Source organism: Porites lutea, chromosome 9 (assembly GCF_958299795.1).
Source record: "Porites lutea chromosome 9, jaPorLute2.1, whole genome shotgun sequence".
Classification (NCBI taxonomy): Eukaryota; Metazoa; Cnidaria; class Anthozoa; order Scleractinia; family Poritidae; genus Porites; species Porites lutea.
In genome coordinates, this window is record NC_133209.1 from 29042112 (window position 1) to 29060316 (window position 18205).

The 18205-nt window shown below is 40.3% G+C and overlaps 1 protein-coding gene across 1 annotated transcript; it reads right to left on the reverse strand.

Moving 5' to 3' along the window:
- Window positions 1-110: 110 nt before the first annotated feature.
- On the reverse strand, window positions 111-16942 carry LOC140947333 (gamma-aminobutyric acid type B receptor subunit 2-like). The gene is made up of 16 exons (XM_073396401.1): window positions 16018-16942; window positions 13661-13798; window positions 12493-12663; window positions 12205-12306; window positions 11804-11869; window positions 11083-11277; window positions 10152-10382; window positions 9654-9717; window positions 9116-9196; window positions 7983-8133; window positions 7411-7543; window positions 5368-5475; window positions 4373-4495; window positions 3765-4097; window positions 2227-2994; window positions 111-1700 (listed from the first exon to the last, which is right to left on the reverse strand). Exons 1-16 carry the CDS (start codon window positions 16270-16272, stop codon window positions 534-536), a joined length of 4086 nt encoding a protein of 1361 aa, XP_073252502.1. The 5' UTR covers window positions 16273-16942; the 3' UTR covers window positions 111-533.
- Window positions 16943-18205: the final 1263 nt, after the last annotated feature.

Here is an 18205-nt window from a genome sequence, read left to right on the forward strand (position 1 = left end):
TTACCTTTCACCGTGTGTGGAAAAGACTAAGAATGTAAACGGCTTTTATATGTCCTTTTATTACTTTGGGTTCGTAAGGAGGTTATAAAAAAGTCTGTGAAAAAGCCAAAGATGGTCGAAAACAATTTATTGACGGCTTTCAAACGACGAGGGAACGTAAGGGTGCTTTCCATTTATCATAACTGACTGGTCAGCCCATTCACATACTAACATGAATTTCACTTTTATTGAAAACTATCAAGTCAGATAAGTCAAATCCTTAATAGTGTGCATGAACGTGAACGTTTTGCAGCAAAAGCTCTTTGGAAAAAGCCTATTTCATTTTCAGACTGACTGGTCGGGCAAAGGTCTGGCCGGCCAGTTTTGACAAATGGTGAGCTCCCTAAATTTCTAAACAGCTTTAGCTGGCCACAAAGCGGAAAACATGTTCGCATCTGCGTGATGTAATAAAATGTAATAAAGAGATATTTACTAAATTTTATACATTTAATTGGTCTTTAGTGTTGAACTGTCAAAGTTGTGCAATTCAATCTTTAAACGAAGTATGTCTTTTCTATTTTGCCAGGTTTTGATTTCTCTTTTGTTCTTCTGTTTTGCTTCCTTTTGTAAGCGGGGACATCCTTAGGACTTCCGCCGGAAAGCGAACGTTCTTTTTCGCTATCATCTGCGTCATGTCCGCTTGAATAAAGTGTCCCTTCAATTGACTTGTCCTTCCCTCCTTCTTTACTTGAAATGGGTACTGGTTTATTAATGTTCTCAAAAACGTCCTTGCCCTGGCCACTGCTTTTTAGATTGCCGTTTTTATCAATTGCAGCATCTAAATTAGCAAGCACAAGCGAACTTGGAATGTGTTCGTTTTTGTGAAGACCTGAATCTGGAGGTGAAACGGTTTCATCCGGGTTTGACAGAAATAACGGTCCTCTCTGGGGCCCTGGTGTGGCATCGTGTTTAGTTCCTGATGGGGCCATCATGTGATGACTGAGGGTGCCACCCAACTCCTCCGAGGTATGCTGATTTTTAGTACTGTTCTTCGGTTCCTTGGAGGTACTCGTTTCCTTTAAAAGTTCATCAACGGTGACTGCGCTCCAGTAATTACACCCTTCAACCACCCCGCGTTTCATATAGCCCTTAACTGGCTCCTCAATTAAATGCACTGGAATCCGTTCTTTAGAATTCTCCCCACTACATTCATTTGGAATGCCTTTGCGTGATAAGTGAAAGTCTTTAACATCAACCACAGCATCTGGAACACTGTCCTCTTCGTCGCTAAACCCCACGTTAGTAGTTCCTTTGATATCGAAATTTTCCTTTTCCGACTCGCAGCCATCGATGTTATCTCTACGAACCGTGTTTGGGCTTGCGCCGTCTAATTCCTGTCTCACCTTGGACTGCGCATGCACTGTCTGTGACTGCGTTGCACTCTTCTCAGTGTCAGTAACAGTTACCTGTATGTCAGTTCTTGAGTCTTTGGAGCACAACTTCTGTTTCCTGCCAGCATCCTCAAAACTGAATCTCTTCGTGTCGTCCTTTGCTAGTGGACTAATGGTTGCTTTTTTATCAAGTGAACTCAAGCTGTTCCGATAACACTTTAAATCAGTAGAAGATTGTGATCGACCAATGGGAGGAGGGCGACAGAGAGGGGACTGTTTGAGGGAACCAGGCCTGCGCCCACCGAGGTCAACACTTAGCAAATGCTGGAGCTGTGGGAGGAGAATAATGCAGATGTATGGAGCAAATTTTATTTCAATAACTAAATCGCTTATACACTCCCTGGGGTATAAGTTTGGCGGAAAGGGTTTACAAACGGTTGGGCAATATTTAAAGAGCTTATTCATTCTCCTTGGCCAATCCCGTCCCCAAGGGAGCGAATTACCGCGGATCGCCTGCTAGCAAAATCCCTTTCTTTGCCGTTCGTTTGTCCTCTGAGTCGCCCTTAGAGATTTTTGACAAAGCTTGCTCGCCGGCTAGGGACGGAAAGAAGGGTTCAATGACAACAAACTTTGGCGATCCGAACCAAGATGGATGGGCTGCGAATGAAAGAAATCATGACAGGAGCACTATCAGGGACAAAAAATCTTGAAAGGTGATCAAGGCTAAGAAGTGTGTAGCCTTTTCGCAGCGCCTCTCCCTTTAACTCTTTGCGCCGTAAAGTAACAGGGAAAAGAAAGGAGTTAGCGCACAGGATAACTGAAAAGGAATAAAATTAAAGCTTTCTCTGACCCCTACCTCTCTAAGTTCTCTGGAAATCTTTCTGTCTTCTCGTTCCTTCCTTTTTAAGGAAGGTGTTGTATCGCACCAAACCGAATTCAAAATGCTCACTTCCCCCAGCTGTTTTTTCAACTCCGCGTTCTCCTTAACCAGCCGAGACACTTTCTCAGCCTCATCGCTTGGAGCGTTCTTAATATTCAGCTCAACGATTTGCCTATTTAGTTGCGCATTCTCGTACAACACTTTGGCCAGTTTGCCACTCTCGGAAATCCTAGCTTCCTGTAGTTTTCTGTGGAGTTCCTTATTTTCCGCTTTCAAGACTAAAACAGGATCTGCGAGATCTGAATACAAGGAACCAAGGTCCAGCGATTGTCCATGCCAGTATGGCCCAGAGAAAGAACTTGACCTTTTCCTCCGCCGTATTTTTACACCCAATTCTTTGGCAGTGTTGCAGGTGACAGAACGCTTTCCAAGTTGCGGTCTCGGAGATGGTCGTGGAGAAGGCGAGATTGTTCTCCCTGTTCTGCCATTTTCAATCGGATTAGCGACCTTAACTGACAATTTCGAAGTCTCTTTTTCATTATATTTATCTTTTATCGTTCGTATTTCTTGCTTAAGCGTCGTAATTTCTTTTTGAAGTCTCATGACCACATTTGGGTCTTCCGCGCGCTGGGATCCAGAAGAGCTGCTACTTGTACCCCTAGTCTTGGATGGGGTGCTCCCAGTGGAAGACAGGGACTGCAGGCGATGTAAATCCTCTTCAACGTTCTTTTTGAGCTTGATTATCTGTGATACAAAGCAAAAACGTCAATTGTTACATGGGAATTACGTTTCCAGTTCCTCTACCGGAGTCTGAGGTCGAATAATCAAGTCAAAGTGAACATTTCTGTGAAATATCCATCTTCAACCTTTCTTGAGGGTCCTAAGGGAGAAAAAATGGTAATTGATTGTTTTTGCACCCGAAAAATGGGATTCGAGCAACTGGGACTGGGTTCTTATTACATTCGTCTGCCGCTGTCGTACGCTCCTGCCAATGTGAGTAGGATTTGCGGGAAAATGAGTGAGATATTGGGAACTACATAGGGGCTCCTCCTTCCGCCAAACACACTCAGACCTCTTTCCGAATCCTCTCGAAATAGAGAGGTCCCCCCGTCTTTGAAGAGGATTCTAACCCCCTCTACTATAAAGGGCGAAGGAAAATTGGCCTGCATTTCTAAAATACAGCTGTAAATGCCAAAGATCTAAGCTCACTTCGTAAGGGGTTCAAGGTGGGCTTATAAACGTAGAGGCCTATATCCGATCAGAAGGGGGGGGGGGGTATAAAGAAGCTATAGCAAGGCTGATCAAAGTTCGTTTTGCATGTAAGGATTTTAATTAAGTTTCCAAATGTCATAATAAATTGAGTTCATTAAAATACAAACTAGAGTGGGGCCTATAACCCGGTGAGGTTTTTGTTTACAGGTAGATAGGCCTACAACTAGGGGGCGGGGGGCTTATAAAAGGCTATTGTAAATATAAGATGAGCGATTATGAGGAAGGTCTGAGCTCGCACTGACCTTGGGTATAAAGAGAAGACATAACGTAACTGTCGAGGCAAGCAGCAGGATGAATGATATACAAGCAACAAGAGCGTTTACGTGATCATTAATCAAGAAGGACAGCGGTATTCCGACTATGACACAGAGTGCTGTAGTACACACGCTCATAGACACGAAACGCGAGTCATTGAGCGAGTGGACTTTGGCCCTGCGTGTGACCCACGCGATGAAACAGCAAACCAGTAACAGGAGTAGTTTGTATCCAAGTAGAATGTATAACCACGTGGTTAAATATTTGGAAGTGCAATACTGATGCTGTGGAATAATCCTTTGATTAGCGTCTTCTCTCACCTACAGAAAGACAAACCAAAAGAGTGATATCCATATTCACTGAAACGAAAAACGAAGGGCATTATAGAGATAGATTTAGCCGCTATTTAGGTGGGAGGGGTGGGGGTGCTAGATTACGCCAATACTGGCCAAGTTTGGCGAAATTGAATAAATGCAGATTACCTGTTCCAGATGTCCAGATTGTGAAGTTGGCGCAAAGATGTGAGCAGCAAAAACAGCGAGGGGGCTGACGTAGGAACAGGCTAAAATATAGAAAGATTGCATGCGATGCTAACCTGTGACTCTAGATTAATTGTAATAATCTCAGGAGTGTCCACACCAACCCACAGCGACATCACCAATATATCAAGTAGCACCAGGATCAACATCAAGCCTGTTAGCTCCCAATTTGAGAAGATCTAAGGAACCGGAGGTTGAGATAGAAAAAGATATGAGAAGAGTTGCAGACTAGTAAATAAACAAGGTAAACAGCATTGTGCAATGCTCTGAAAACTACTCAGACTGAAACGATTTGAATTTTAGGGGTAGGGATAGCTTTTAGATTATTTTAGCCGAATTTTTACCTCGTTTATCTGCCAGTCTGCAAGTTTGTAGTTTGCATTTGCCGCACACAGTTATGATAACAGTTTGGGGAAATCAATAATAAGTGACTGACGAATTGAATTTGGCCACTGCACACTTTCGTTTTACTTAGCATCTGTAACGTAGAAAGAGTAATTTGATTATTACTTTTCTCCTACTTCTTAAACCAGAGTGCTTCAATTATCATTTCTCAGTCTGCCATAATTCTCTACCATAAATTACCCCTTATCTATATATATTTATATGAGGTTTTAAGAGGGCTAATAAACGGAGAAGCTTATATAACAGGAAAAGAAAAAGCGCTTCAAAACAAGCTTTAGCGGTGTTGTCCAAAGTATGTTTTACATTTACTGGTTTTTAAATCAACTTCAAAACGTCTTAATAAATCGAATTCATTTCCATATATTTGCAGAGGGGCTTTATCCGGGGGAACTTATAGTCGAATGTATTTTCTTTGTTGTTTGACAGGTCGATGGTCTTATAACTGGGGGGGGGGGAAGGAGCTTATGAGCAAAAGTTGACGGTATTCCATTGAATGGCGATTCGAACTGTTTATATATCAATAGACCCTGTGAGGAACAATGAAGCTCTAGAAGAGTACACTTATAACCTTTTTTATAAAGGGCGACTTCATCGCTGAAGATTAGAGATTGGGGGACTTAAATTAGGAGAACATTATAGCATGTACCTTTCGTCTGGGTTTAATGTTGCTGAAGATCTGGTACACTCTCCATGTTTTTGAAAACATCCCACCAACAGCCACACTGTACCCAATGGACAGGAGATAGCCTCGAACCTTAAAACAAAACAACACACTTTGTTGGAACATTGTTAAGATTTTTAATCCTTTTTTAACAAGCAAAGTATTCATTTATACATAAAGCGTTTTCCGCTTACAACAAGTGTTAGTACCACTCTTTTTGGCTGTAATGCTTGTTAAATTTTAAAGTGAACCTTTCATGAAGCGTAACTGGCAATTTTGTTGGCGGGCGCACGCGTAAACGAGCGCCGAGGCTGCGAAAGAATTCAAAACCGCTAGTCTCATTGCCTCTCCCCGGCCCCAGAGCCACTAGCTACGCAGGCTAGAATGCAGGCTACCAGTCGTGACACAGTGCGGAGCAACTGCATTGCCAGAGACTAATGCACACTCCCCCCCCCCCCCCCCCCCCTCTACCCCAAAGGACAGGCGTGACTTAGCCTACATAAGGAAAGCAGAGGGTTTCCAGTAGGTTTTCGGTATCCGGGATTTGCGTCGTTTGGGGGTTGGGATTTGGAATTTTAAAGCAAAACGCGGACGAGATTCGGGATTGAAAGCAGGGCGGATAAAGGTTGGGCGGTGAAACGAGCGCTCCGCTCTTTATTTAATGTGTGATGCGGAGTAGGACTGGCACGAGCGCTCTTTCCGCGCTTCCGGTGCTCTTGAGGGCCGGCGAAATTTTCCTTTTTGCAAACCGGAAATCCTATTTGCTTTCTGTAATTTCAGGCTACAATGTTAAATAGATAAATTCGTTTCATAACAATATCAATAAACAGTTTCATATGTTTGTGTCTGTACGTCTATAAGTCAAACTTGTTGGTCTTATAATGCCAAAATTTGAGTTTTATTTGAAAGTGTTGAATACCTCCCTCTTCCACTAAATATCACCTAATCGTCTTTCACCGTTTCGTTTGCAAAAGCTTAACACTTCTTAACCTCAATTTTTACATATGTTAAAGGGGGATAAATTTGATATAACATAACAAAAAATTAGATTGATATATATTGATATAGTGGCGTTGTACTTCTTCAAACTTTGCTTCTCGGGTGCAACGCGCCATGGCAATTCGCGCAATGCGTTGCAAATCCGGCAACCACATGTAAACAAAATTTATTGAGGTTAGTTGTAAGGTTTTTTCTCCGTTTTTCTCTCTAAAACAAAACAAGGTAAACAGTAAAAACTGAGGGGAAACTAATTTTGAAGTTTCGAAGAAATAGAAAGACGTATGAGATGTTTTTTTCAAAATTAAAAAGGAGGATGATGGTGATTGAAATTAGCATAATTTCACCTTGCACGAGCTGCACGCATTTATAAAATACACGTCATCTACTGCTGTCTTTTAGTTTTGCTTGGGATGACATGGATGAGATTTTCCTTCGTGTTTTAGACAGTACTTAGTTGTTTTAGTTTTGGAATAACATCGACACTGGCGAGTAGCAGAACGAAAATATAATTCAGTGGTAGAGTCATGGAAGTAATAAAAGAAACCCTTTGAAAGAGATGTTTGTCTACTCCAACTAAACCTCCCGCTAAAAAATAGCAACACTTGCCTCTCGGAGGCAGCGTACCGGCATAAAGTAACGAGGAAGAAGTGCAAGAAAACAAATCAAGCTGCCATAATTCAGTGACAGCGGCAGTGTCTAATGTACAAACCACATCGCAAGCCCTGACCGAAGTCGAAAACAAGCGACATTTCTAAGCAGAGTCCCAGTCCACTGCATCACACCTTTTTGCTCGGACGCGCTCGTTTCACCGCCCAACCTTTATCCGCCCTGATTGAAAGTATGCGCGGGATGCGGGATGCCGAAAATAACCAGCGGGATTACGGTATTGAGCAGAAATTTTAATCGGGATTACGGGATTGAGCGAAAATTTGGGTCGGGATAACGGGATTTAACAACCGACAGGGACCTTCAAAGCAAGTGGGGCTATCAACTGTATGTTCAGTAACAGAAACAAAGAGGTAACCTTACAATGCATAATCCCAGAAGGTCATCTGTATCAGCTCTCATCCCGTCTATGGCGATCATGTACACAGATACATAGATAAACAAACAACCCAGGACTACCAGATTGTTTACGTTTGGACTTGATGACTTAATATAGCTGAAAAAACAAACACAAAACAGTTAAATAATACCATGAAATGTAAAATGAACGGTGGAATTGTCCCATTAAGATATGTAATCAAAAAAGAAGAAGAGGCTGCAGTTCTTTATATTTCAAAAAAAAAAAGGTCGATATTTGCTTATGTAACCATGGGGAACTGTTTCTGCGCCGGTGAGATTTTTGGCGGCGAGGCTGCAGTTCTCGCCGTTTCGCCGCGACATCAGAAGCGATCCGCACGGCTTCACAGCTCCTTTGCCAACACTTCGCTCGTGCCTCTCGCAGGCTACGCAGGCTTTTGACACACCTTTAACGGCCCTTTAAAATCCAAAAACACTTTAAGAAGAAACTGATTTTCACTGAAGTACATCTTCTCAAGAAACTTAACTTTGGGTAAGGGCTAGCAACAACAGGAAAACAACAATGCCAGCATACACACCTGTAATTTCGCTTTTTGATGTTGAACCACAGAAAAGATAATCCAAGCAAGATGCCTGCACTGGTAAAGATGATAATCACACAAAACAGAGGAGTGGAAATGTACTGCACCTCATGTATGATGACTTTACCATCTAAAGGAGGGTCGTTACCTTCGCAAAACAAAACAAAAAGCAAATTGAATAGAGCGGTTTTCATTTGAGTGTCGAGAAGTAATTGGTTTTGCACTTTCTACACGATGCGATTGGCTTAAAAGATTCGCGCCACCTTTTCATCCAATCAGAAGTAAAACCAAAGCCAATTGTGACGCGCTCGCATGCATTTTCCCGCGCTTTGCGTCAGCCACATGTAATTTACTTCGAGTTTTGATTGGTTCAATGTATTGTCTGTGTCCTATGTGATTGGCCAGAGTAATTACTTTGGTTTTGGTTTTACGACACTCAAACGAAAACCACTCTATAAGAACTGAACGAACTCTCCAAATTCTCCACACTACTGTTGTCTAGGAAAAGCGAGGCTGATTTATAGTTTCTGCATGAAATCAAATTGCTGTCTATACTGAGAAAAAGGAAGACTTGAATTTGGAATTCGCATATGGTTAATTATTTCGGCCTTGACTAGGTGAAGGTCAGATGAAGATAAAAACCGAAGAAATACACAAAACTGAGCCGTAACGACTTACAGCAGATGACCTAAGGTGTCGTAATATATTGTTGTAAAAATGCGTGCGTTTATATACAGGATATTGCACGGTGGCGCGAAGATATGAATTTTATTTTCGAGTGGCAAAACAATATTTTACGAACGAGCGCAGCGAGTAAAATATTGCTTTTGCCACGAGAAAATAAAATTCATATCTTCAAGCCGCCGTGTAATGTTCTTTTTATTATATAGACAAAAAGACATTGATAAAATAATAGAGGGAAATTACTGAAATTACGTCATCGATAAACTCACGTGTGAGATTATGGAAAATAAACCACTCGGGTCCCGGATGTAGTTTTTATGAAATTTACGAGTGGTATATTTTCCAGTAAAACATTCGTGTCTATGTAATAAAATATGTTAACCTGACACAGTAACAAAAGTGGATAAAATTTGATTATACCGCAATAAAAATTGAACATAAAATACCTTGCCACACTACTTTAGTACCAGAAAACACAGTCTTGTTTGTCTCGGGATAAAACATGGCTACTACTGTGGAAACGCCGCCTGGAAAGAATGAACACAAGATCAACAAAGAGAACATGAAAAATAGTGAAAGCCCTGGTGGAGGTATTATGTACTCCGAGGTTTCCGTATAATATACGTTTCTCTCTGCCACAAAAAAAAAAATGATAATCAAAATCACCAAAAATCATAAACCACCGTCTTCCTATTCAGCCTGCTACACAGCCGTTTTTTGTGTCGTCACGCAACGCTCCTCCCCAGTGGAGAGGAGCGTTGCGTGACGACACTAAAAACGGCTTTGTAGCAGACGACTTCCTATTGAGCCATAGTAAAAAATTAAAACCCCGCATTAGCAGGCCGGAACTGGGACAAATGCCTATATCGCTTTTACTTAGTAAGCCACATCGCCGAAGTAGCAAAAACCCCGTAGTTCATACAGGGTGTAATTCCCCTACTCCATTATGTTAGTGACCGTCTTGATGGTGTCTTACAAACTTACCCTGTAGTTGTTTGATGCAAGTAGGACGTGTTCTTTCACCTGTATTTGTAAATTTGACATTTCCCTAAAAAGAGGAAACAGTGATTTTATTTTCATGGAAGATAATAGTATTGAATTTGTGACGTGAACGTTAACAATCATTATTTCATATCCAGCCGTTTGCAATAGTGTAAAATGTCAGCCGTCTCTTCGCCCTATATCCACCCACCCTCCCCATTTGCCCAATGGGCGCCGGGGCGAAGAGTAGCTGGCATTTCAGTACCCTGTGAGAGCATTTCCTTATTTTAACAGACAAATACTAAGCCCTCATGCTACTCAGGAAGTCAATTCTGCTTTTCAGCCTCAACGGTGGAGATTTGATAGCCTCAGGTCCTGATTAGTCTATGAGGTATCACTCTATCTCACACTATTCGATTTGATTGGTTATTTATGCTAAATTGGCCACCATGGTATTGGTATCAGTATGTTAGTTCAATCTATAGAAATGTACTTTCCTACCGTTACTCCACGGAACTCCAATTTCCTTAGCGTATTTTTAAGGATTTTCACCATGGCACTATCTTTGTAGTTAAAGTTCTCTAGAGATCTGTTCAGTTTAGTGTAGATTTCGTGCAATGAATTGTTCAGCGTCCAAGCAATTAACCACACGGAGTCGAATGCAAACGGTACGTAAAGGTCCGTCCTGTTTTTATTTGCCGCTCCGTAGGTCTGAAGAAACTGTTCGGAGGTCTAGACAAAATATAAAGCAGAAATTTGACATCTGGCAACACCATTAAGATATGCCACTAATAGTGATAATGTTTTTGCGTCGGGGCGCTTTTTTCCTGCCTAACATGCAGATTTTTACTTAAGTTTAGGAAGCATGGGTGGCGCAATGGTGAGGGCTGTCGCCTCCCACCAATGTGGCCAGGTTCAGATCCCGGCGTCGACAGCATATGTGGATCGAGTAGTTTGTCAATGGTTCTCTCCCTTGCCCCGGGAGGTTTTTCTCCGGGTACTCCGGTTGTTCCCTCCCCTCAAAAACCAACAATCCCAAATTCCAATTCGTTCAGGAAACCGAGGTAGATGAAGAACTACCAAACGGATGTGCCACCTCTAAATCGTTATTTATTCATTTATTTATTCATTCATTTATTTATTTAGTAATCCTATTTCTTTAATTACTTTCCCTGAGTTAGTTCAGTTTCTAGGCGCTTGCATTTGTCCTTCAACGGAGTATCTACCTCAGCTGTCTATCTGCCCGTCTGTCTATCTGTCTGTCTGTCTGTCTGTCTGTCTGTCTATCTGTCTGTCTGTCTGTCTGTCTACCTTCCTATCTGTCTGTTTGTGTGTCTGTCTGTCTATCTATCTGTTTATTTACCTATCTATATATGCTTAAACTTGACTCTAACAGTGCAATAGACGTTCATAAATTGACATTTTGACTTACAATTTTTGCTACGGTTGCTTCCTTATTTGACACAATTCTGGCGCTCTCAATAGAGAAGTATCCCTCAACTGCTTTTGTCATTTGCTCCACCGTGCATCTGACCTCATTGTCTTTGACCTTCCACCACCGTTTATTGTCGTACCAGTCTAGTAAGAGCCACACGTAGTTCTCTCCAAATATGTCTTGTTTGAACGCCTATTATCACATAATGAATAAATAAATGAATGAATAATGAATTATTTCATATACTTTCACATCAATAAATAAATCGTTGAGCTGCCATTTTATCAACTAAGTTTACAAAGCAAACTGCACAACGTTCAATGATGGAACGGGAGACTCAGTTTAAACGTTTGAGTAATGAGTGTGTGCATGGTTTTCATGCCAACTGGGAGCGATTACACTTAAAAAGAGATGTATATGTTAAAAGATATTATCTGAATAAAATTTGAAAGGACCTGACAAAACAATTTTTCTCTCAGGAATGGCTCCAAATAATCCATTAACTTTGAGTTCGTTATAGCCTGTTCCAGGCTCCGAGATAGTCGGGTCACACTCATATTTTCGCGTGCGTTTCATTTACGCGTCACCCCTACAATCTAAATGTCAGTTTTAAAATCATTATGAAAAATCTGTCACCTTTGCTGAGTCATAGCAACAGGCTAGAGCGAAGTAATTCACAGCTGGGATACTCGAATACAAAAGAACAAAAATTATTTACCTCACAGAGGACTTTTCTCGCATTTTCCTCATCAAACATTCCTACGATGATGCGGGCATCACTTGTCTGCTCAAGAGAAAAAGGTTATTTTTGATAGCTTTATGATCACAAATGCTTCAAATATTGAGATAATAATGACTCAAGATTCGCTTATCCCGCCCCATGTAAGTGAATCCAAGACAGTCTTGGATTCAGGATTCCTTACCAGTGGAACTTGGATTCCAATCGTTAGCGGAATTCTGGTTTCCTTGAGCTAACTTATGGGTTCTCCAACCTAGGATTCCGGATTCCTCAAGTAAAACTTTCCCGGATTTCGGATTCCACAAGAAAAAAATTCACGGATTACAGTAAAATTTGGAACGAAGCTTTTAAAATTTGCACTGGTCTTTGTTCAGACTTACCTTTAGAGATTCAATACTAGACTTTGGATCATCACTGAATATCTCTGCAGCTATCAGATCAAAGCCATCGTTTAAAAGATTTTCTTGGAACATATGCATAACCTGCCAAAATACATGCAGTCTCTTGTAAGCTAAAGAGAATTTTTATAAGTAACAAAACTTTCACAAAAATGTATGACGTAGTTTATACTTCTTTCTAAGCGTCTTGGTCCAACGCGCGAAAAATGGCTCTTCTGTAAAGAGCGCGAGCAAAACGTCAGGCACTTGACTGGGCAAAAAATGTTTTACCTCGTTAAAAACGTGTTCATTTTGTCGTATGGTGGCGATTCTTTTCCAGCGAAAGTATCTCAGGAAAGCCAATCTGGCAGCGTTTTCGGCAGAGTAAGGTGGGACAGTGCTGTACAGCAATGGAAACTTGTCTTTGTTAGACAGATCAGAGGCCATGGGAGAGTAAGAAACCTGAGAGAAACAAAAAAAGACTGAAAACTGAGATTTGAGATCGTGATAATGTCGGTTCAGAAGAAGTTCTCGGATAGTATAGGACGTTTCCAAAGTATTTTACTCGCATAGTGTTCCCTAAGATATTCCCTGTGAGTTGAGAGGGAAATTGAAGCCAACCTACAAAAAGTTCTCTTTTTTCTTTCATCTAATAGAGTCTTACTTTTTGTCACAACTTGTCGAGAAGAACCTAAATCTTACATACGCGAATGACTGTTAGCTAATCAAAGGAGCGAAGATGTTTTTCTCACGTGAAAAATGATACTGATATCCAATCAGAATGGCGAACAACGTTTTTCACATGCCGGAAATTAAAACGATAGTCCAATCAAAAGCCACAGCGGTTCGTGCCGTGAGTTTCGCGCTAAGTTTCCCGCCTTTTTTCAAAGTGCTTGCGGTGCCCTCGCTTCGCTAGTAGCGGAGTTGTTTGCAGTTATTTAACAAAGAAATTTGTTGAGTTCATAAAGAAGAGTTTTTTTCTGGTAGAAAAGCAAACAACAGTCCCGAAATTGGAATAGAATAACTTCGTATTTTCATTGTCACTGAAAAAAAAATTATAGAGAGCTTGCAAAATAACAAAAGAAAGAAAAATGTCAAGTACGTTTGAGTTGTACCTTTAATATGAGCTATTCTGACTTCAACAGGCCAGTTGCACGATGACGTCATTTTGCTACTATGACCAGAATCCTTTTCATTTTTCCTTTCGTGTTTAATTTTGGTAATCACAGCAAGGTGTAGATTACAAAAGCGCTCATTTGTACAAGAAAGCAAAACCAGGAGGATTCTGGTCGTAGTAGTAAAAATGGCGCCATCATGCAAATGGCATATATTCAAAACGGTCTTTTTGGATTTATGAGACGTCAACAGGTAAATACGACCGAGCGTGCGCACTTTCCATGAAGTGTTCAACGGTATATGACAATCTGCCTCCCTATAATATTTTAAATATTATGTTTACCTGGATTAGATTCCAGTTCCTCCCGCTCTGCGCAGTCGCACGAGTCACAGATTGACAAGCAGCGCCCAACACCGCTATCATGGGATTTCTGAAGTACAGGGAGTTATACAACACATCGGTTGCGTGCCCTGGATCACACTGAAGCAAACGAAATAGTACTTATTTACCACATACTTTGACCCAAATCCCGTCCCTAGCAACAATTTCAGTTCTCCTAACAATATCAGCACATGATAAATGATCAAGAAAAGAAAAGGTTATGAGCACTGATAAAATGAAAAACCAAAGGAGAAATGCATGCTTTAAACTTGTATAAAATTCTCTTCAGTGTTCCTTTGGGGAAACATGTGGGGATCCGTCTGAAGAATTTGTTCGGTGGATATTGGGTCTAAGGATTAAGGGGGAAAGCGGTTACACGTGAAATATGTGTGCCAAACAGGTGTCCTTCTAAGAGCAACACAGCCAGGAGATTAAACGACAACATCAAGGTGTAGAAATTGTGTTTTAGCCGCCTTGCCCTTCAAGGGTGGGTTTTCAATAAATTAATTGGTGGGAAAATGATCACTTGTGATCTGGGCCTTGAACGTGATGCTTCATTATCTCTCTATTGATATCAGTGCAATAACTAGTGACAAGTGAGCGATGTATATTATCACGTGTCAGGAGCACATGACGTCATGGGCTCTTGCAGGTGATCAAATAGAAACAGCTTGATTGGCTAATATCGCAAAGGTCGAACGAAAAAGAGCTCTTAGCAAGTAAAAAAACACTGGTGCAATGTGAAGTTACTGAATAATATCTCTTTGTGACAATAGAATACTTCAAGTGCTTTATTAATGAATGAAGCCTCAAGACTGAGCTCTCACGGACTTTAATTCTGTCCGTTGGGTTTTTACATAACGCGGTTCGTTTAGAGTGGTACTTAAAAAAAGTAGCCAATAATGGGTTAGAAAATTAACTACCGCATCAAAGGGGAGCAATTATTCGAGGGCGGCGATTAATAGAAGGGCGGCTATTATTCGACAGATATTCCTTCTGAGGAGAAATGATGCTGATGCATGAAACAAACCCAACGATAATTATTAAAGTATTGTGGCAGCGGGTCCGATCCTAATGAATATTGGGATGTAATAGATAGAGACGTTTCCTCAGTTTTCGGTTATTCTAGTTCGAAACTCCTAGCAGGACGGAATTAACAAATAATTCATGGCACAGTGACCCAGAAGCTCAGTTATTAGTACCAGGAGTGATGGGCTCCTGTTAGTACTTAATTTTAAAACGTGGATTTTGATACAAAAAGCTTAGAGAATGGGCAAATAAATGTGATCTAATCGCCTGCCGTAGTTCCGCATACAAACAGTATAGTCACGTTCATATCATTTATACGAATATGAATTACCAAAAATAAAGTTACAGCCTATTCGCGTGAGCGTGGGATGTTTTCATATGAGTACACCGTAATTTTCAACCATAGCCTTTTCCCACCTTTAGTTAGTCTGGCCGCAAAAAAATACTATTCTCCACGTCCCACTGTAAACAATGTTATGAATAAAAATTGCAACTTTTGACAGCTTTTGTTGTTAACAATACAAACTATAGGAAAAATGTTTGGTCTTAATAAGTCGTAGGAGGTTTTCTGATGATTCTTAAGTCAATCTGTCGAAGGTTTTCTTCTCATAATTACTTTTTTTGTTAGTCCGCGTCTTAGGAATAACTAAACTCATTTCCAGAAAAAGCTGAATTCCCAAATGATTCGTGTTTATTTTTCATGCTTCCATGTAAGCTTTTATCTCTTAAAAGACATTGCTAAACATCGCCGAGCCCAGTACTAAACCATTTACTGAAATCGTGGTATGCAATCAAGACTATTAAATAAAGTTCTAAGAACACGAAAAACCAAAGAGACGTTTCGGAAGTATTAAACCACAGGCACTAGAGTCATCTGCGGCGAACTGAGTTAAGTGTCACCGAGGTCAAGGAATAGCAATCGAAGCACTCAAAGGAATTTTAAATGGCACGAAATGGGACTAACATTTGTTTGTTAAAGCGACTTATGAATCGTAGTAAGAATCTGTAAGACTAAACTGTTTGAAAGTTGCTTTCCAAAAAATAAAGAAACAGTACCAAGTGATTTTCAATGGAGGTCTCCTGAACTAAGCTACATGCTAAAAAAAATCAGCCTAGTTTTAAGAGTGAAATACTATTTTCTGCTAGTGTCTCTGGCGTTCACTTACAAGAAAAATAAGAGATTACTCTCATTTAATTGCTTTGTTATAAGGAGCAAGAAAATTGTCCTGTGAACAATAACGTCTTTAGAAGCACGATTAAGTTTGTAGAATGCAGATAATTATAAATACCTTTGTGTCATTCCAGAACAGTTGAAGTTGATACCCCGGTAAAATATCTGATTGATTGTTGACCATGTTTATGGCTTCCTCACTGATTTCCAGAAGCGATTTTCCATCCCAAGCAGTTGAAGAACCGGTAATTGGAAATAAACCACCGATATATAACGTCTTTTTATCATTAGCAGAAACCAGAGATGATTTGGTGGCGAAACAGGAAAGAAGAAGGAAGACAGCACCGGCAGAAGGCCAATAGAATTGCTTCATCTTTCACCTTCCTAAGAAGTTGGGTGCTCTGTTTTCAGTCGACATTGAAGTTTATAAGTTTCTCAGCAAGACCCTTTCAGGGAAACAAATCTCTAAGATGGCAACAAAAACATTGAAGGCGTCCTTTGTGCGCTAAAAGCTCCATATTGACGTAGTAAATGCATGGGCAATCATCCTTTCAAGAAGCACTTAAAATAGTTTGTGTGTTGTCTTTAGTTAGCAGTGGGTCCGCAGGAGATTTACATATTTTGAACAATCGTCATAATCTGTTCTTACAATTACCCTAATCTGTTCGTGATGAGTAAATTAACTACTGCTGGAGGGATGATACAGACTTCTAGAAGAATTAGTTCGGATTGACTTGAGATCAATTTAGGCAATTGACGAATTATTAGCAACAAAAAAACGTGCGCATTTTCAGGGCTTGAGCGCCAACTATCAATTACTGCGACAGATTAATTTTGTTTGCCTTCAAACGTCAGGTTAATTCTATCTTAATTAACATCACCAAATTATTTTCAAACTTAAAGGAAAAAGCGGGAAATTAGATAAAACCGTATTCCTGAACAAATAAACTCTCCACTATAATTCCACGTCAACCTTCCTTAAACCGAGATCATCAAAAGCCGCAATAAGAAGCCTTCATTTTTTATCATTCAAGACGTGATAACCAACGCGATTATCTAACAAAAACAGTTTTATTTGTTTGTATAGTTTCATTTCCATCTGTTGTAAGAAATCTGATTAAATTTGATACTTTTTTAAAAAAAAATTCACAAAATCGAAACTGAACAAGGCAACCTGTGTTGCCTTCACAGCGGCCAAACGAGTGAAATTTGCAAAAGTTAAGCGAAATACTTCAAAGTTGAGGTTGCTACTTTCACTATCGAAAGTTTAGGGTATTACCAACATCCTGTTAGTTCACTAAACTTTTTAAAAGTTTACTAAAAAAGTTCTAAGTGATTGAAAACCGATGCTGACGTTACTATCGGCGCCATTTTCAAACATGATTCTCTTTTAGCACGAAGCGTTTTCAGCGAAAAAAGCTCAAAATTTTGAGAAAAATGGAAAGATAGTTATGTTGACTAACTGATTTATACATCTTTGCCCATTTTTCTCTAACTGGTAAATGAAATCCCAGCAATAAAAAACAAATATAACGATTTAGACGTTTGACCGCGGTGGTTGTGTTGCCTTGGGTAGTACACAACTGCATTGGGTCACGCGGCAAGGGGATGACTGTATAGCGTTGAAGTGCTTTAAATAGATGCAAATATGGTTAACTGATCAAGATTTTTGTTTACCAGTAAACTTTGTGGAGGTTTCTTAAAACAAAGTGTTTTGCTGAAAAGGTAATTTTTACGAGCAACCGAGCGGGGCTTGAGCAAAGACATTTTTGAGCAACGTTCGTCATCCGGAAGTAGACTTTGTGCATTCGTGCAGTGGGCAGTGATTTTGGTCAAATGTTCGGGAGATCGTCTCCTAAGAGTAAAGACATTTAACAATACAAAATTGGTTGCGTTAGGGAATACTAGTATCATATTAAAAGGAAAATGGCCTCACTAGCTTCCAGTTGACGTACGTCGCTCAGCTCCCTGTTAGAGTTTTACACCGTAGCAAACATCAGTGACCATGCTCGGCGCTAGTCTCCTATAATGTATATTGTCCATAATGCGAAAAAAGGTTAGCCTCTTCTAGGCTTCCAGATTGTAAGGACCGCGCAAAAAGATGTGAGCAGGAAAAACAGCAAAACCTGGAACAGGCTAAAGAGAGGTCGAGTGGACAAGTTGTTTGACATATCACAACTGATCTGGGCTTTTAGGTTCAAAACAAATACGCGATTCATCAGGGCACTGAATCATTAAACGTAATTCTTCAGCTTTTTTTTTCGTAAATTTCTCTAATTCTCCGAACAAAGCATTGATAGCAAAGA

Coding starts and splice junctions, on each gene's coding strand:
- LOC140947333 (XM_073396401.1), bottom strand. CDS start 16,272: ATGAAGCAATTCTATTGGCCTTCTGCCGGTGCTGTCTTCCTTCTTCTT. Junction 12,307..12,492: donor ATGAACACGTTTTTAACGAG/GTAAAACATTTT, acceptor GTATTTTGGCAG/GTTATGCATATGTTCCAAGA. Junction 1,701..2,226: donor TTTCCAGAGAACTTAGAGAG/GTAGGGGTCAGA, acceptor CTCCTCCCACAG/CTCCAGCATTTGCTAAGTGT.